Source organism: Pipistrellus kuhlii, unplaced genomic scaffold (assembly GCF_014108245.1).
Source record: "Pipistrellus kuhlii isolate mPipKuh1 unplaced genomic scaffold, mPipKuh1.p scaffold_m20_p_3, whole genome shotgun sequence".
Classification (NCBI taxonomy): domain Eukaryota; kingdom Metazoa; phylum Chordata; class Mammalia; order Chiroptera; family Vespertilionidae; genus Pipistrellus; species Pipistrellus kuhlii.
The window spans coordinates 182,454,872-182,472,655 of record NW_023425529.1 but is presented as its reverse complement, the minus strand read 5'-3'; the positions used below and the strand labels follow the sequence as shown (position 1 = coordinate 182,472,655).

The 17,784-nt window shown below is 63.3% G+C and overlaps 1 protein-coding gene across 1 annotated transcript in view; it reads left to right on the top strand.

The window, feature by feature from the left end:
- Window positions 1-17,784, top strand: part of WWC2 (WW and C2 domain containing 2) — a 112,481-nt gene that overhangs the window by 50,575 nt on the left and 44,122 nt on the right. Inside the window, exons 2-4 of the mRNA XM_036457308.2 lie at window positions 8,561-8,670; window positions 15,221-15,424; window positions 16,838-16,914. Coding sequence (XP_036313201.1) covers window positions 8,561-8,670; window positions 15,221-15,424; window positions 16,838-16,914 — 391 coding nt within the window. The remainder of the gene's footprint in view (window positions 1-8,560; window positions 8,671-15,220; window positions 15,425-16,837; window positions 16,915-17,784) is intronic.

The window sequence follows — 17,784 nt, the reverse complement described above, 5'->3', positions numbered from 1 at the left end:
AATGGTGGGGCCATATAGCCGTTGTGCGTGCAGCCTTCTGAGGCTCTGCCATCCCGTCATGAAATCATGGGGAGTAAATATGTGCACGTGTGGCACCTCACGTGCAGGACAGGTGTCCGTGACGTGACATTGACACTCAGGGACAGATTGTGTAAATGAAGGAGACAGTGTCTGACCAAGAGGAAATGACACGCCAAGTTCAAGTTTTATGCATGAACTTGGGCAAAGAGCTGCGGAAAGTTACTGTTTCCTTTACGGTGGTTATGGTGTGCAGGAGGACACTGCTAAGCAGATCGTCGTCTCTGGAGTTCTGCAGGAAGGCTCCGTTAACGCTGGGCCTTGTGCGGGATGTCGCTGCATCGTGGGAAACGACGCTACCCAGCTCCGTCCGTTCTTCCTCCCTAACTCCCAAGGAGGTGGGGTATGTCAGGGCCTCTTTGCACACAACAAGAGGAAGACACAGAAGCTCATCGATGTTGTTGCTCTCTGTTTGCTGTGTGTGTTGGAATTCACATTGTTTTCCACTTGAGACACATCCATTATTTCTTCCTGTTTTGTGTTTCCTCTTCGTGTGTGATTAGAAAGGCTGAGAACCACTGCATTAAATAAAATCGGGTTCGTTTCAAAATGTTAGGGTTTAATTCTTACCCAAAGGACAAGGTAGAAACAGAAGAACATTCTCAGGGAGCAAACAAAACTCAGCACTGGGTTGTGCTGCGATCCTGCTAAAAGGATCGTAATGTGAATATCTGTGTTTTCCGATGGTCTTAGGCGACCCTGCTAGCGGTTCTCAACCTGTGGGTCATGAGCCTAAGACCATCGGAAGACACAGATATTTACATTACGATTCATAACAGTAGCAACATTACAGTTATGAAGTAGCAACGAAAATAATGTTCTGGTTGGGGGTCACCACAGCATGAGGGACTGTATTAAAGGGTCGCGGCACTAGAAAGGCTGGGAACCACGGATTTAATGGGTTTACTGAGCGATAGAGTGGAGAAGAGATTCGTGCTCACCCAGACGCAGGAAGTAAAGGTCAGCTAGTGTGTCGGAAGCGACACTGCAGAACAAGGCTCATGTGAGGCCTTCCAGGAACGGGGCCGCCCGAGGGTTTAACCGCGTGCAGAGGGACAGGTACCTGGGAGATGTAATTCCACCGCAGAGCAGGGACAGACGGTGAACGGCTTATTGCTGCTGCACAGCTGAGGGGAGAGCTGGAGCCTTTCCCGGGAGAGTCGTGTTCCCGGGCTGGTAACTGAGCAGGTGTCCGGGCGTGGTGACTCCTGATGCCGGCGGCCGATCATGCTCACGCCACATCCGGGCTCTGCGTGCCTTTGGCGCCAGGACTGGCTGGCCTGGTACCTCTCCTGTCGCTGAAACGCACCCTTTCCGGGGTTTCCTATTTGTCCTTTTCTGAGGACACACGGGCCTTTTGGACAGCGTTGCTGAAGGTGTCGGGGGAAGAGAATCTTCAGACAGAACGCAGTGCGGGGCATCGAGGCCCAGGGCTTACCTGACTGGCTTCATCGAGGTGGTCAGAGGCCGGCCGTGCAGACGGGAGGTGGTCAGAGACCAGCCATGTAGAAGGGAGGGGGTCAGAGACCGGCCGTGGAGACGGGAGGGGGTCAGAGACCGGCTGTGTAGACGGGAGGGGGTCAGAGACCGGCTGTGTAGACGGGAGGGGGTCAGAGACCAGCTGTGTAGAAGGGAGGGGGTCAGAGACCGGCCGTGTAGACGGGAGGGGGTCAGAGGCCGGCCGTGCAGACGGGAGGGGGTCAGAGACCGGCCGTGTAGAAGGGAGGGGGTCAGAGACCGGCCGTGTAGACGGGAGGGGGTCAGAGACCGGCCGTGGAGACGGGAGGGGGTCAGAGACCGGCTGTGCAGACAGCACCGAGCCATGCCGCCTGCTGTGGCGAGGGGATATTGGTACAGTATCCAATTCCTTTGTCCAGACAAAACTCATTTTCCCGGGCAGTTTATACAACATGGAATTTGAGCACAATTCTAAGAACGCAGGGGTTTTTTTTCCCGACTCAGATGGAGTGCAAATTGACTCCAGGTTTACAACGTAAACATGGCAGAGTGCCTTATTTGGGCAGGTTGCTTACCGCGTCTGAGGTTCGTTTTACCCGCCCAGTGTATGGCGAAGCTTACCCCGTGTCGGGCATTCCCCTGTTCAGTTCTTAGGAGACAGATTGGGAAATGGGATTCTAGGGTGACGAACCCGCCCCAGGCTGAGCACAGGTAAGTGGCAGAACGGCTCTGTCTGTGCAGGACCCTCCCGCCCAAACGTGACTCTTCCCTCCTGTGCCCTCGACCCCCACCCCCAGCCTCCCCCGGAGAGCCGGGCGAAGCTCCCCGCTCGGCCCCAGGGTTCTGGTTCCGAGGCCGCCTGCAGGTCCAGGAAGGTCATTTCCAACCAGTCCCCGGTGCCGGTGCCGCGGGCGGTGAGGACAGGTGGCTCGGTCCTCCCGGGCGTCCGTGAGACCGTGCAGGCTCCATGCTCGCATTACCCATCACAACGCGTCTTGGCCGTTGCCTGTCCCGGCCCCGCTCTGGAGCGTCCCCTCCTCTCCTCCCACCCACGCCCGAGGCGGTGAAGTGTGGGGACAGGGTGGCTGCTCCCCACCGAGAGGAGCAAGCTGGGGTCCGGGGAGAGTTGGGGAGGGGCTCGCCGGAGCCAGTCCGGGCTGCACTGGCTTTGAAGGTCATGGCCCTGGAGCGTCCTCAGAACAAAGGGAAGACCGAGGGGAGGAGAGACCGTCCTTCCTTCCTTCCATCTGCGGGGCGGGCGGGGCCTGGGAGAAGGGGGTCCCTCGTTTCACTGCTCTCCCAGCATCCTGAGGGGAGATGGCGCCGTTTGTCATTCTGGTGGACGATGTGATTCGGCAAATGACGCGTGTTTCCGTTGGCCGCACCAGCGCTGGTGTCCGCCTGCACGGTTAGAGGGTTCCAGGTGATTTCGTCGGGGGGAGCCGGGCCGGGTGCCGTCAGAAGCTGTGTCCGCCGCCGCCGGCCGCTCCCCAGCAGGCCATCCCGGTCCGCGGTGTTCACTGCTCCCAGCCCAGGGAGGTCTCAGGACCAGGGGGCAGAGGGCAAGTCAGCCACAGCGACGCCTGGAACCTGCCCTCTGCTTCGGACTCTAGTTCCCCGTCGGTTTTCCCGCTTAAAAAAAGCACTAGGCAATTCCAACAGGGGAGGCCACGCTGATGTGCAAATACTTCGTATGTCTCTGAAAGTAATAAAAAAATATGAAAGAAACGTTTTTTGTTCAATGACTGTTACATACAAGACACTTGTAAAAATAGGGTATTTGTGTCTCCTCTCAGAGTGTTCAGGACTGTGTCTTACTAAGAGCACCCTACGCTGAGGGCTGGTGACTGGAGGCACCTTGTCGGAGAGGTGCTGGGGGGTGATTTCACATGGCGGGTCTCTGCGGCGGGATGGGGGGTGGGGCGGCGGGATGGGGGGCGGGACAGCGGGATGGGGGGGGGGACGGCGGGATGGGGGATGGGACGGCGGGATGGGGGATGGGACGGCGGGATGGGGGGGTGGGACGGCGGGATGGGGGTGGGACGGCGGGATGGGGGATGGCGGGAATGGGGGGTGGGACGGCGGGATGGGGGTGGGACGGCGGGATGGGGGACCGGCGGGATGGGGGTGGGACGGCGGGATGGGGGGTGGGACGGCGGGATGGGGGGATGGGACGGCGGGAATGGGCGGGATGGGGGTGGGACGGCGGGATGGGGGGGTGGGACGGCGGGATGGGGGGTGGGACGGCGGGATGGGGGGTGGGACGGCGGGATGGGGGACGGCGGGATGGGGATGGCGGGATGGCGGGGGGTGGGGACGGCGGGATGGGGGGGGACGGCGGGATGGGGGGGGACGGCGGGACGGCGGGTGGGGACGGCGGGATGGGGGGGGACGGCGGGATGGGGGGGGACGGCGGGATGGGGGGTGGGACGGCGGGATGGGGGGTGGGACGGCGGGATGGGGGACGGCGGGATGGGGGGGGACGGCGGGATGGGGGGGGGACGGGGGATGGGGGGTGGGACGGCGGGATGGGGGCGGGGGATGGGGGGTGGGACGGGGTGGGACGGCGGGATGGGGCGGCGGGATGGGGACGGCGGGATGGGGGTGGGACGGCGGGATGGGGGGTGGGACGGCGGGATGGGGGTGGGACGGCGGGATGGGGGGGGACGGCGGGATGGGGGGGGACGGCGGGATGGGGGTGGGACGGCGGGATGGGGGATGGGGAGGAGGGCGGATGGCGGGATGGGGGGGGAGCGGCGGGATGGGGGTGGGACGGGGCGGGATGGGGGGTGGGACGGGGGCGGAATGGCGGGATGGGGGGGGACGGCGGGAATTGGGGTGGTACGGGCGGGATGGGGTGGGACGGCGGATGGCGGATGGGGGGGGGACGCGGGATGGGGGGGGGAACGGCGGATGGGGGGTGGACGGGCGGATGGGGGGTGGACGGCGGATTGTGTGCGGTGGGGGGGGCGGCGGGATGGGGTGGGACGGCGGGGATGGGGGGGTGGGAACGGAGGGGGAGCGGGATGGGGGGGTGGGACGGCGGGATGGGGGACGGCGGGAGGGGGATGGCGGGATGGGGGTGGGACGGCGGGAATGGGGGTGGGACGGCGGGATGGGGGTGGGGACGGCGGATGGGGGTGGGGACGCGGGATGGTGTTGGGACGGCGGGAATTGGGGGTGGGACGGCGGAGATGGGGGGGTGGACGGAGGGATGGACGGCGGGATGGGGGTGGACGGCGGGATGGGGGTGGGACGGCGGGATGGGGGGTGGGACGGCGGGATGGGGGGTGGGACGGCGGGATGGGGGGGGGACGGCGGGATGGGGGGTGGGACGGCGGGATGGGGGGTGGGACGGCGGGATGGGGGGGACGGCGGGATGGGGGATGGCGGGATGGGGGGTGGACGGCGGGATGGGGGGTGGGACGGCGGGATGGGGAGGCTGGATGGGGGAGGCGGGATGGGGGGGGGGGCGGCGGATGGGGGGTGGGACGGCGGGATGGGGGGTGGGAGGCGGGAGGCGGGATGGGGGGTGGGACGGCGGGATGGGGGGTGGGACGGCGGGATGGGGGTGGGACGGCGGATGGGGGGGGACGGCGGGATGGGGGGTGGGCGGGATGGGGGTGGGGGACGGCGGGATGGGGGTGGGACGGCGGGATGGGTGGGCGGCGGGATGGGGGGTGGGACGGCGGGATGGGACGGCGGGATGGGGGGTGGGCGGCGGGATGGGGGTGGACGGCGGGATGGCGGGATGGGGTGGGACGGCGGGATGGGGGTGGGACGGCGGGATGGGGGTGGGGACGGCGGGATGGGGGGTGGGACGGCGGGATGGGGGACGGCGGGATGGGGGATGGCGGGGATGGGGGTGGGACGGCGGGATGGGGGTGGGACGGCGGGACGGGGGATGGGGGGGGGACGGCGGGATGGGGGGGGACGGCGGGATGGGGGGTGGGACGGCGGGGATGGGGGGTGGGACGGGCGGGATGGGGGATGGCGGGATGGGGTGTGGGACGGCGGGATGGGGGGATGGGGGGGGGACGGCGGGATGGGGGTGGGACGGCGGGATGGGGGGTGGACGGCGGGATGGGGAGGTGGGGCGGCGGGATGGGGTGGGACGGGGGATGGGGGGTGGGACGGCGGGATGGGGGAGGCGGGGCGGGATGGGGGTGGGACGGCGGGATGGGGGGTGGGCGGCGATGGGGGTGGGACGGCGGGATGGGGGGGGGGACGGCGGGATGGCGGGATGGGGGGGGGGGACGGCGGGATGGGGGTGGGACGGCGGAGATGGGGGTGGGACGGCGGGATGGCGGGATGGGGGGCGGGACGGCGGGATGGGGGGTGGGACGGCGGGATGTGTGGGGACGGCGGGATGGGGGATGGCGGGATGGGGGGTGGGACGGCGGATGGGGGTGGATGCGGGATGGGGTGGGACGGCGGGATGGGGGTGGGACGCGGGATGGGGGGGTGGGACGGCGGGATGGGGGGGTGGGACGGCCGGGATGGCGGGTGGGGTGGACGGCGGGATGGGGGGTGGGACGGCGGGATGGGGGTGGGAGGCGGGACGGGCGGGGGAGGGGATGTGGACGGCGGGATGGGGGTGGGAGGCGGATGGGGGGTGGGATGGCGGGATGGGGGGGGCGGTGGGGGGTGGGAGGGGGGGGACGGCGGGATGGGGGGTGGACGCGGGATGGGGGGTGGGACGCGGGATGGGGGGTGGGACGGCGGGATGGGGGTGGGACGGGGGATGGGGGGGGACGGCGGGATGGGGGTGGGACGGCGGGATGGGGGTGGGACGGCGGGATGGGGGGGGACGGGGATGGGGGGTGGGGACGGCGGGAATGGGGGGTGGGACGGCGGGATGGGGGGTGGGACGGCGGGATGGGGGTGGGACGGCGGGATGGGGGTGGGAGGGGGGGATGGGGGTGGGACGGCGGGATGGGGTGGGACGGCGGGATGGGGGGTGGGACGGCGGGATGGGGGGTGGGACGGCGGGATGGGGGGTGGGACGGCGGATGGGGTGGGACGGCGGATGGGGGGTGGGACGGCGGGATGGGGGGTGCGGGGATGGGGGGTGGGAACGGCGGGTGGGGACGGCGGGATGGGGGGTGGGACGGCGGGATGGGGGTGGGGATGGGGGTGGGGGGGGATGGGGACGGCGGGATGGGACGGCGGTGGGGACGGCGGGATGGGGGGTGGGACGGCGGGATGGGGGGTGGGACGGCGGGATGGGGGGTGGGACGGCGGGATGGGGGTGGGGGTGGGACGGCGGGATGGCGGGATGGGGGGGGGGACGGCGGGATGGGGGGGGGCGGCGGGATGGGGGGTGGGACGGCGGGATGGGGGTGGGATGGGGCGGCGGGATGGGGGGTGGGACGGCGGGATGGGGGTGGGACGGCGGGATGGGGGTGGGGGTGGGGGCGGGATGGGGGGTGGGACGGCGGGATGGGGGGGGGACGGCGGGATGGGGGCGGGATGGGGTGGGCGGAGTGGGGGGTGGGACGGCGGGATGGGGGGTGGGACGGCGGTGGGGGGGCGGGATGGGGGGTGGGACGGCGGGATGGGGGGGGACGGCGGGATGGGGGGGGAGGGCGGGGGTGGGGGTGGGGTGGGCGGCGGGATGGGGGGGGGGACGCGGGTGGGGGGGAAGGCGGGGATGGGGGATGGGCGCGGATGGGGGTGGGGGGGGGGGAGGGGGATGGGGGGTGGGGCGGCGGGATGGGGGGGGGCGGGGATGGGGGGTGGGACGGCGGGATGGGGGACGGCGGGATGGGGATGGGGGAGGCGGGATGGGGGCGGCGGGATGGGGGTGGGGCGGCGGGATGGGGGTGGGGCGGCGGGAATGGGGGGTGGGGCGGGGCGGGATGGGGGGGGTGGGCGGCGGGATGGGGGTGGGACGGCGGGATGGGGGTGGGACGGCGGGATGGGGGATGGCGGGATGGGGGGGGACGGCGGGATGGGGGTGGCGGGGGGGTGGGGCGGCGGTATGGGGGGTGCGGACGGCGGGATGGGGGGTGGGACGGCGGGATGGGCGGGATGGGGGTGGGACGGCGGGATGGGGGGGGGACGGCGGATGGGGGGGATGGGGGTGGGACGGCGGGATGGGGGGTGGGATGGGCGGGACGGGGGGGATGGGGGGTGGGACGGCGGGATGGGGGTGGGACGGCGGGATGGGGGGTGGGACGGCGGATGGGGGGGGGACGGCGGGATGGGGGTGGGACGGCGGGATGGGGGGGGGACGGCGGGATGGGGGTGGGACGGCGGGATGGGGGGCGGCGGGATGGGGGGTGGGACGGCGGGATGGGGGATGGCGGGATGGGGGGTGGGACGGCGGGATGGGGGACGGCGGGATGGGGGGTGGGGCGGCGGGATGGGGGATGGCGGGATGGGGGGTGGGACGGCGGGATGGGGGACGGCGGGATGGGGTGGGGGGGCGGGCGGGATGGGATGGCGGGATGGGGGGGGGACGGCGGGATGGGGGATGGGGAGGGGGTGGGGACGGCGGGATGGGGGGTGGGACGGCGGGATGGGGGTGGGACGGCGGGATGGGGGGGGACGATTGGATGGGGTGGGACGGCGGGATGGGGATGGGGATGGGGGCGGCGGGAGTGGGGTGGGACGGCGGGGATGGGGGGGGGGGTGGGACGGCGGGATGGGGGGTGGGACGGCGGGATGGGGGTGGGACGGCGGGATGGGGGACGGCGGGGATGGGGGGTGGGATGGCGGGATGGGGGGTAGGACGGCGGGATGGGACCCGCAGAGCCGGGAGAGCTGGCCCCTCGGCTCTTGGCGGGGAGCGCTCCTCACGCAGCCTGTTGTCTGCTGTGCACAGGCACCGCCCAGTGAGAAGCTGTGAGCTGTCCGAAGGGTGTTAGGATGTGCCCTTTTCTCTTTAAGATTTCAAGCTGAGTGGTGCAAACTGTGGAAGCGGCCGAGCGGAGGGGGACGCCGCGGGACAGTGGACACGGGCGGCTGGGCGGCCGGCCGGGCGGGCGGCGGAGTCCCTGAGCCGTTTGCTCTCTTGCAGGCTGACGAAGCCCCTGTCGTTCGCGGACTGTGTTGGGGATGAGCTGCCGTGGGGCTGGGAAGCGGGGTTCGACCCCCAGATCGGTGTCTACTACATCGACCACGTCCACAGTAAGTGTTGGCGGCGGGAGGCCGTGCGGGGCGCCGCTCCCCCACTGGGCCTCGGGGCGTCCCGGCAGGAGTCCGGGCGTGTGTGTGGGGTGGGGGCTCCGGGGGCGAGAGAGAAAGGTGTCCTCTGTCCGTCTGTCCGTCTGTGTGCCCGCCCCGCGGGGGGAGTTCCTCAGGGCAGGGCTGGCCTCTCTCCATGACCGCCGTCAGGCTGGCTTCCTCCGGCCCCCGCTTGGCCCAGGAGGTGCTGGCCCAGGACGTGGGAGGGCGCGGCTCTGTGTGCGGGTGTGTGAGGGGGTGTGTGTGTGTGTGTGTGTGTGTGTGGGGGGGTGTGTGTGAGGGGGTGTGTGTGGGTGTGTGTGAGGGGGTGTGAGGTGTGTGTGTGGGGTGTGTGATGTGTGTGTGTGTGTGGTGTGATGTGGTGTGTGTGTGTGTGGTGTGTGTGTGAGAGGGTGTGTGTGTGTGGGGGTGTGTGTGTGTGTGTGTGTGTGTGTGTGCGGGTGTGTGAGAGGGTGTGTGTGAGGGTGTGTATGTGTGTGGGTGTGTGTGTGTGCGGGTGTGTGAGAGGGTGTGTGTGAGGGTGTGTGTGTGTGTGAGGGGTGGTGTGTGTGTGTGAGGGTGTGTATGTGTGTGAGGGGGTTGTGTGTGGGGGGATGTGGGGGTGTGAGGGGATTTGGGGGCGGTGAGGGTATGTGTGTGTGTGGGTGTGTGGGTGTGTGTGTGTGTGGGTGTGTATGTGTGTGAGGGGTGGTGTGTGTGTGTGAGGGTGTGTATGTGTGTGAGGGGGTGTGTGTGTGAGGGGGATGTGGGGTGTGAGGGGGTGTGTGTGGGGGGATGTGGGGGTGTGAGGGGATTTGGGGGGTGTGAGTGTGTGTGTGTGTGAGGGTATGTGTGTGAGGGTGTATGTGTGTGAGGGTGTGTGTGTGAGGGGTGTGTGTGTGTGTGAGGGTGTATGTGTGTGAGGGTGTGTGTGTGAGGGGTGGTGTGTGTGTGTGAGGGTGTGTATGTGTGTGAGGGTGTGTGTGTGTGAGGGAGGTGTGTGGGGGGTGTGAGGGGATTTGGGGGCGGTGAGGGTGTGTGTGTGTGTGTGGGTGTGTGGGTGTGTATGTGTGTGAGGGTATATGTGTGTGAGGGGTGGTGTGTGTGTGTGAGGGTGTGTATGTGTGTGAGGGTGTGTGTGTGTGAGGGGGTGTGTGTGTGAGGGGGATGTGGGGTGTGAGGGGGTGTGTGTGTGGGGATGTGGGGGTGTGAGGGGATTTGGGGGGTGTGAGTGTGTGTGTGTGTGAGGGTATGTGTGTGAGGGTGTGTGTGTGAGGGTGTGTATGTGTGTGAGGGTGTGTGTGTGTGAGGGAGGTGTGTGGGGGGTGTGAGGGGATTTGGGGGCGGTGAGGGTGTGTGGGTGTGTGGGTGTGTATGTGTGTGAGGGTATATGTGTGTGAGGGGTGGTGTGTGTGTGTGAGGGTGTGTATGTGTGTGAGGGTGTGTGTGTGTGAGGGGGTGTGTGTGTGTGAGGGGGGTGTGTGTGGGGGGATGTGGGGGTGTGAGGGAATTTGGGGGGTGTGAGTGTGTGTGTGGGGGTGTGTGTGTATGTGTGTGAGGGTGTGTGTGTGAGGGGTGGTGTGTGTGTGTGAGGGTGTGTATGTGTATGAGGGTGTGTGTGTGTGAGGGGGGTGTGGGGGGGTGAGGGGATTTGGGGGCGGTGAGGGTGTGTGTGTGTGTGTGTAGGGGAGGGTGAGGGTGGGCCCTTGGCCAGCTGGGAGCACAGCCGTGGCTGAGGGGAAGCCCTGCCTTTGTCTGCCTCTGCTCCCTGAGTTCTCTGTGTTTGGGCAGTGGGGCAGGAGGGGCGCACACCTCTCACTCTGAGAGCTTTCACTGTCTCCTCCCTGGCACGGCCAGCTGGGCAGAGGACTGGCACAGCATGGACGCTTCTGCACCCGTGCTGAAGGGTTTTATGTGCTTGCACGGGTGTGTTATGTTTATAGTAGCTGTTTACCTCTGGAAAGTGGTGTTCAGATGGCTGCATATGACACTCACTGATACACATTTTGTTTATTTCACTTAAGAATAATTGCTTTGCTTTCCTAGATGCTGAGAAATACATGGTAAGTGTATATTCCGTTATCTCACATCTCTTAGGTCTATTAAACTTCACGTCCTGTAGTCCGTGTGAGTCGTTAGGAACGCTGTCACGGAGGAGATCCTTTTAGCTGGTGCTCGTTTATCCGTGAGGCCGTGCAAGGCTTTCTGCTCGCGCCCGCACGTCTCCCTGGCGACGACTCCAGCTCTTCCTGAGGCTGATGGCCGGCCAGCTGGTCTCTGAGGTCGTGCCCAGAGGACGGGAGCACTGGTTCCTCCCGTGAGCCTCTGCAGTCCTCCCCCCTCAGGCTGTCCTGTCCCTCCCGCGTGTGCCCAGCCCGCCCCGTCCGCCTGGCACAGAGGGCACTCGCTGTGCCCGGGCCTCCTCGGCCTTTCTTCCGTCTGTTGGTTTTAGCCCCAAGCACTGTCTGCCCAGCCCCGGGCCCTCGCTCTTGGCCACTGCCCCGCCCTCTGGGGTCCGCCCGCCCAGGCCCCCTGCTCCCCTAGGCCCTGTGGTCCCCAGCCTCCACCTCGCTGGTCCCACCGCCTCCTGATTGAGGCCCCGGCCCCGGTATTGCTGTACCAGGTCCTCAGGGGTTTTAAAAACCTCTCCTCATGTTGCATTAAATGACCCATTCTTATGTTTCTCTCATAAATCGAGGCCAAGGACTGCATCTTCTTTACCCCTGGTGTAATGATTCCCTCTGACATGTAGAAGGAAGAAAGAGCTTATAGTTTAACTCACGGAGGAGAGAGAAGCTTCTTGGTAGTTTCTGAAGAGATTGAAGTGCATTTCAAGTATGAATTGTGCTTCGGAAAGCACCACTCGGAGTATTTAAAGTCTCAATTATCAGAATGGCCGCTTCTAAGCCTCCTCCTTTGCTTTGGCGCCGTGGGGGTCTCCCAGCGCCCGGGGCCTGGCCCCGCAGGGCCCGGGTACGCACAGGCGGCGGTTCCCGCCCAGAGGCCCGCTCCGCCAGCTCATTAATCTCACCGACAGCCCCGGCGCTACCTTCTCCCAGCAGCTGCCCACGCATATGTGGTGGGTGTCCTGACATTGGACGGTCTCAGCATTATTTTCTCTTTATTTGAATAAAAAACAAGGCAGAGCATGTTTGGCTGTTTAACACTATTTCCGTGTAGCACCATTAGATATCTGTGAGTAAAAGATCTGACCTTGGCAGTGGTGGTTGTAACAGGCCTCGTGTTTGATGGCGGAACGCACCTTTGCGTGGGTGAGAGGGGGAGAGGGGGTATGGATGTTGGGGGGCGGGGGGGAATTAACTAACCAGAAGGTGATCATGAAATACTGTCTGTGAGATGTCGATATTATTACTAAAATCAGAAGTAAATAACTTTTCGGTAAGGTCAGACTTACTGTACCCTAATTTTTGGTCTTTTCCTTAGTGTTTCCTTAGGTCTCATTTGCCTATAAGAAAACGCACAGATGTTAAGTGTGTATTTCAGTGAGATCTGGCAGGTGCCATTCTGGTCACAATACCGAGTGTGCTCACAACCTGTCAGTTCCCTCCTGCCCCTCCCCCATGCCCGCCCCCTCCAGGCGGCCAGGGCTTCCGAATTCCGCTGTCACAGCTTCCTTTCCCTGGCCTAGAACGTCCTGCAAACGCCGTGTGTGGGTTTTGTGAAAAGAGTCTCCACACAAGGGAGTGTGTTTGATTTTGCGAATGGAGTCTTCACACGACACATTTTAGAGGATGTGCTGCTGAATACAATATCCGGGTTGGATATGTACAGTACACATATCTGACAAAGAACCCGGATCCAGGACGGGTGACTGACTCCGGAAAATCAACATTGAAAAGACAACCCGACTTAAAAAGCGCAAAAAACCTAGACACTCCCTCACCCTCACCCTCACCCTCCTTTCTGCCGCCCCGCCGCCTCTTTCCTGGGGTCTGGCTCCCACCCCTTCTGTTCCCCCCGCAGGCCCGGCGTATTCTGACTGCAGAGCCCGGCTCCGAGTGTTTTCCGCCCCCTGTCCGTGGTTTCGGGGTGTCGTCAGTGGGAGAGCTGGGGTGCGGTGTGCCTCCTCCTCATGACCCCCAACCAGCCCCTGTGTTAGCGGCAGAGCAGCCGGGGGCCAGGCCAGGCGTGGGGCCGCCCTCCGGTATTGGGGACACTCTCGGTGGGTTGTTCCCCTGAGCCCAGGGAAGCCAGCAATCGTTTGGTCTGGCCCTGCCAAGGCAACCACAGGCGGGACTCGAATCTCCACAAATCCAGGAGCTTTACATTGATACTACGCGAATGATGTTATACATCTCCAAACGGCCCTTGGCAGAACACAAGGTTCCCCACCCCCACGTCAGAAGAAAGAAAATAAATCAGGGCCCCATCTGTTTCATCCCTGCCTTATTTCATCCTTTCTGTTTTCCTAGGAGCAGAAACTTAATGTGTTTTATAAAGAAAACATTTACACCAGGTGCTGACTCTGTTGTCAGCCGTGTCACTGCCGAGTGAACGTCCACACGTTCCCCGTCCTTGTCCGAGGGGTCCCTGTTTCTCCACCGGGTGTGGAGGTGACGCGGGCGGCCACCCCTCCCCTGAACCCGCCCTCTTCCCACTCCACGCTGTCTCTCTCCTCAGCGGCCTGGACTCCTCTGAGTCACTCCCCTGGGGTGCCCTCCCCTCGCCCTGCCTCCGCCTACAGCGGCCCTGGCCCGCTGCTCACCACTCTCCCCGGGACTCCCGGCTGATCCCCCCGGTCTCCACAGACGTTGCCGGCTTAGGACACGGTGACTTGTTCCGTTGTCAGAACTTCAAAACACACAGACACAAAACGGGATTCTTCAGATCCCCTCTGATGGTATGGTTTGTGGGGAAATGTTCTAGTCCTCATGGTTACTGACTTGAACAACGGAGAACCATTTTGTGGGTCCTTGATGATCTTTTTCTCTGTTCCGTAATCTCAGATTCGGTCCTTCAGCCTTCTTTCCGCTGCCTTTTTCCTAATTCAGACCCTCCTTACCTGTGTCTGTTATTCTTTCCCCTTTAAAAAGAAATTTCACAAGAAGAATCAATGTGCATAGGTGGAAAGTAGAAAATGCAGGTAAATAACAGAAAGTAAAATATTGTCCATAGTTACACAACCCAGAGGTAACTCCGCACCCTAAACCTGTGAGTGTGTATCCTTAAAGACATTTCCTTGTTCACAGTCACACACACACACACACACACACACACACTCAGCTCTAAATACACCCCCAGTGGGATTATATTATACTTAGGGTATTAAAAATGGCTTTTTTCACATAATGCACCATCTTCCATCGAAAAGCCGCCCGATCAGTCCTGTCAGAGCCTCGAGGGTTTAGGAGGCGATCTTCCTGCATCCCGCTGGGACCGCCCTGGCCTGGCCTGGGCCAGGCGGCCCCAGTGCAGTCTCCTTCCCCTGGAGTTCAGAGCCTCAGGCTGGTCCCCTGAAGGGGGAGTGAGGAGGGCAGTGGAATGCGGAGGGACAAACCTCCATGGCTGGACAGAACAAAGGCTCCTGCCATTGGGAGGGGGAGGGGGCGGGGGGCGCGCGCTGCTGGCTGCTTAGGGAAGGGCGTGGGCCCGGACGAGAATGCCCTACCCGGGCCCTAGAACTTGGAGATGGGGGAACCAGAAGCTTCCGGCAGAAGGAAGACCACAGCGGAGGCCACGGAAGGCAGGGCTTGGGAGGGAGGAAAGGAAGGCAGTGTGGCTGAGGGCGGCGGGGGCTGGTATTAGAGCCCGCAGACATACAGTAGCTGTACACAATGTTTAAACGTCGCCTCTTGGCGCCTTACTCATCGCCATGGGCACGTGGCAGTTCCGGGCGGACGCTGGTCTGCAGAGGGACCCTGCGCAGCACTGATTGGAGGCAGCCTGGCATTGTGCATGGAAGCGTGTGTGTGTGTGTGTGTGTGTGTGTGTGTGTGTGCATGGAGGTGTGTGTGTGCATGAAGGTGTGTGTGTGTGTGCATGGAGGTGTGTGTGTGTGTGTATGGAGGTGCGTGTGTGCATGAAGGTGTGTGTGTGTGTGTGTGTGTGTGTGTGTGTGTATGGAGGTGTGTGTGTGCAATAAGGTGTGTGCATGGAAGCATGTGTGCATGTGGAAGCGTGTGCCCAGGAAGGTGGGCAGGTTCGGGCCATGCAGGGCTGTGAATGCTGGCCCAGGTGGTGTTTTCTTCCTAGGGGCTGGGGGGCCGGGGAACTCCGAGAGGAGGGACCCCATCTCCGCTGTGGGTACTCTCACTGTGACCGTGGTGTCTGATGGGTTCACAGGGACAACACACTGTTGACAAGGACCTGAAAGGGGAGGCTGGAGGGGAGGACTGGGCAACATAAAGCAAAAACTGTCCCATTCCTGGGGACGTCCCTTTGCATATACTAATGCATTACCTGGAGGCCAGCTATGTTTTAAAGAAAGCTTAAACAATAATAATAATAACAACAACAGCATGAATGCTGAAGAATGACCCTCCTGTGCTCCCAGAGACCACGCAGATCGAAGACCCCAGGAAACAGTGGCGGGGGGAGCAGGAGAAGATGCTCAAGGACTACCTCTCGGTGGCGCGGGACGCGCTGCACACGCAGAAGGAGCTGTACCACGTGAAGGAGCAGCGGCTGGCCCTGGCCCTGGACGAGTACGTGCGGCTCAACGACGCCTACAAGGAGAAGTCGAGCTCCCACACGAGCCGTAAGTTCGTCCGCGTGGCTGCCACGGACCCGGGGCCACTGCCACGGACCCGGGGCCACTGCCACGGAGCCCGGGCCACTGCCACGGTCCCGGGCCACTGCCACGGAGCCCGGGGCCACTGCCACGGAACCCGGGCCACTGCCACGGAGCCGGGGGCCACTGCCACGGAACCCGGGGGCCACTGCCACGGAGCCGGGGGCCACTGCCACGGAGCCCGGGCCACTGCCACGGAACCCGGGCCACTGCCACGGAACCCGGGCCACTGCCACGGAGCCCGGGGCCACTGCCACGGAGCCCGGGCCACTGCCACGGAGCCCGGGGCCACTGCCACGGAGCCCGGGCCACTGCCACGGAGCCCGGGGCCACTGCCACGGACCCGGGGGCCACTGCCACGGAACCCGGGCCACTGCCACGGAACCCGGGCCACTGCCACGGACCCGGGGGCCACTGCCATGGAGCCCGGGCCACTGCCACGGAGCCGGGGGCCACTGCCACGGAACCCGGGGGCCACTGCCACGGAGCCCAGGCCACGCGGCACGGGGGCAAGGCCCGGGGCCGCTGGGGTTTCCTCCGGGCCCTGTTCCCGCTCAGCGGGGGAGACCTCTCAGTGAGGCCCCTGATGGGGGCCACACATTCTTCCTGTGTCTGCTCCCCCTCTGCCTGCTGGCCTTTATTCATTTTTGAGTCTGTTTTTGCTCTTTCAGAGGAAGGCAGGTGAGTAGCCGTTTGGCTGCCCTGACACTCTTTGTCGTGGGAGGAACCGGGCCATTGGAATGACGTTCCCCTGGCCCCCTCACCTCCCAGACGGGACTGGGGTGGCCTCGCTGGAAGCAGCAGCATGTGGCTCAGACATCCCCTGAAACGGTGGCTTTCGGGGTGACACGAAGCTGATAGACGGCATGTGCCACAGACTTTATTCACTGGTGAACTCAGAAGAAACCAGTACCAGGGTCCCTATGACACGTGTCTTTCTTGAGTTGTTTTTTTTGTTTTGTTTTGTTTTAATATATTTTATTGATTTTTTTTTACAGAGAGGAAGGGAGAGGGATGGAGAGTTAGAAACATCAATGAGAGAGAAACATCGACCAGCTGCCTCTTGCACACCCCCTTCTGGAGATGTGCCCGCAACCAAGGTACATGCCCTTGACTGGAATCGAACCCGGGACCTTTCAGTCCCCAGGCCGACGCTCTATCCACTGAGCCAAACCGGTTTCGGCTTTCTTGAGTTGTTTTTTTTTTTTTTTTTTAATTTTTTATTATGAAGCCTTTAAGATTATTGTTCATACTTAAGAGTCTGATGAATGACAGTAGCGAAATGATGCAGTCAGTACCCGTGCACGCACGGGACTGGTTTGTAGAGTGTGAGTTCTGAGCTCTCGCCGGTGACAGCCTGTTTTCCTCTCTCCCTGGAAGTGTTCTCTGGGTCCTCGTCGAGCACCAAGTACGACCCCGACATTCTGAAAGCGGAGATCTCCACCACGCGGCTGAGGGTAAGGTCTTAGTCCCAAGATTTCTGTTTAATTGTTTGGATACTTGCCCAAGCTCTGAACATTGATATGTAATTTTTTTCAACAAAATAATCACACTTACCGTATTTTTCCGGCGTATAAGACGACCCCCTAATTTTACAGTTAAAACATAGGTTTAGGCCTATATTCACTGTATAAGACTACCCTCCACTTCCGAGTTAACACCAGTTCTTTTTTCAATTAGATTTTTAATGAATGACTCCCAATTTTCGGTTGACTTTTTTTTCCGGTTCAAAAGTCGTCTTATACACCGGAAAATATGGTACGTTTTAAGTTCCGTGTGTTGATTAGGATAATACCTAGGTTTCTTATAGGTTGCATTCTTCAGTGTGGTCTGAAGAATGGTTTTGATTTGGGGTCAGTATTTGACCTCTGACAGCCGCTTGCTTTGTAGTAAGAGCCTTATGTGTGAAAACACAAGAAGATAGCTTAAGGCGTGGGATGATCTTGTCATCCTTCAGAGAGCAGTTAGCTTTGCTTCTTGTCGGAAGGCAGGCCAGGGACACACGGTTGTAACTCAGTCAGGGCTTGTGCTGTCTGAGACCTGAGCGACTGGCCACCGGAGGGGGTGTGCTCCCGCAGAGGGAACATCATGTGCGGGAGCCGGTGGCGCGCTGCTGGCGTGTCGGAGAGGCAGAGTTAGCGAGGCCGTGGTGTGGAGCCCGCCGCTCCCTTCCCGGCTGCTTATCACGAACTGGAGACGGTGGTGAGGGGGCGCGCCCAGGAGCGCTGCTAGCTGGACGCGGAGGGTTAATACCTGCAGTAACGTTGGCCACGGATAACTTACACACAATTAACCACCAGGCACAGAATTCCTGTCCAGGTGAAACC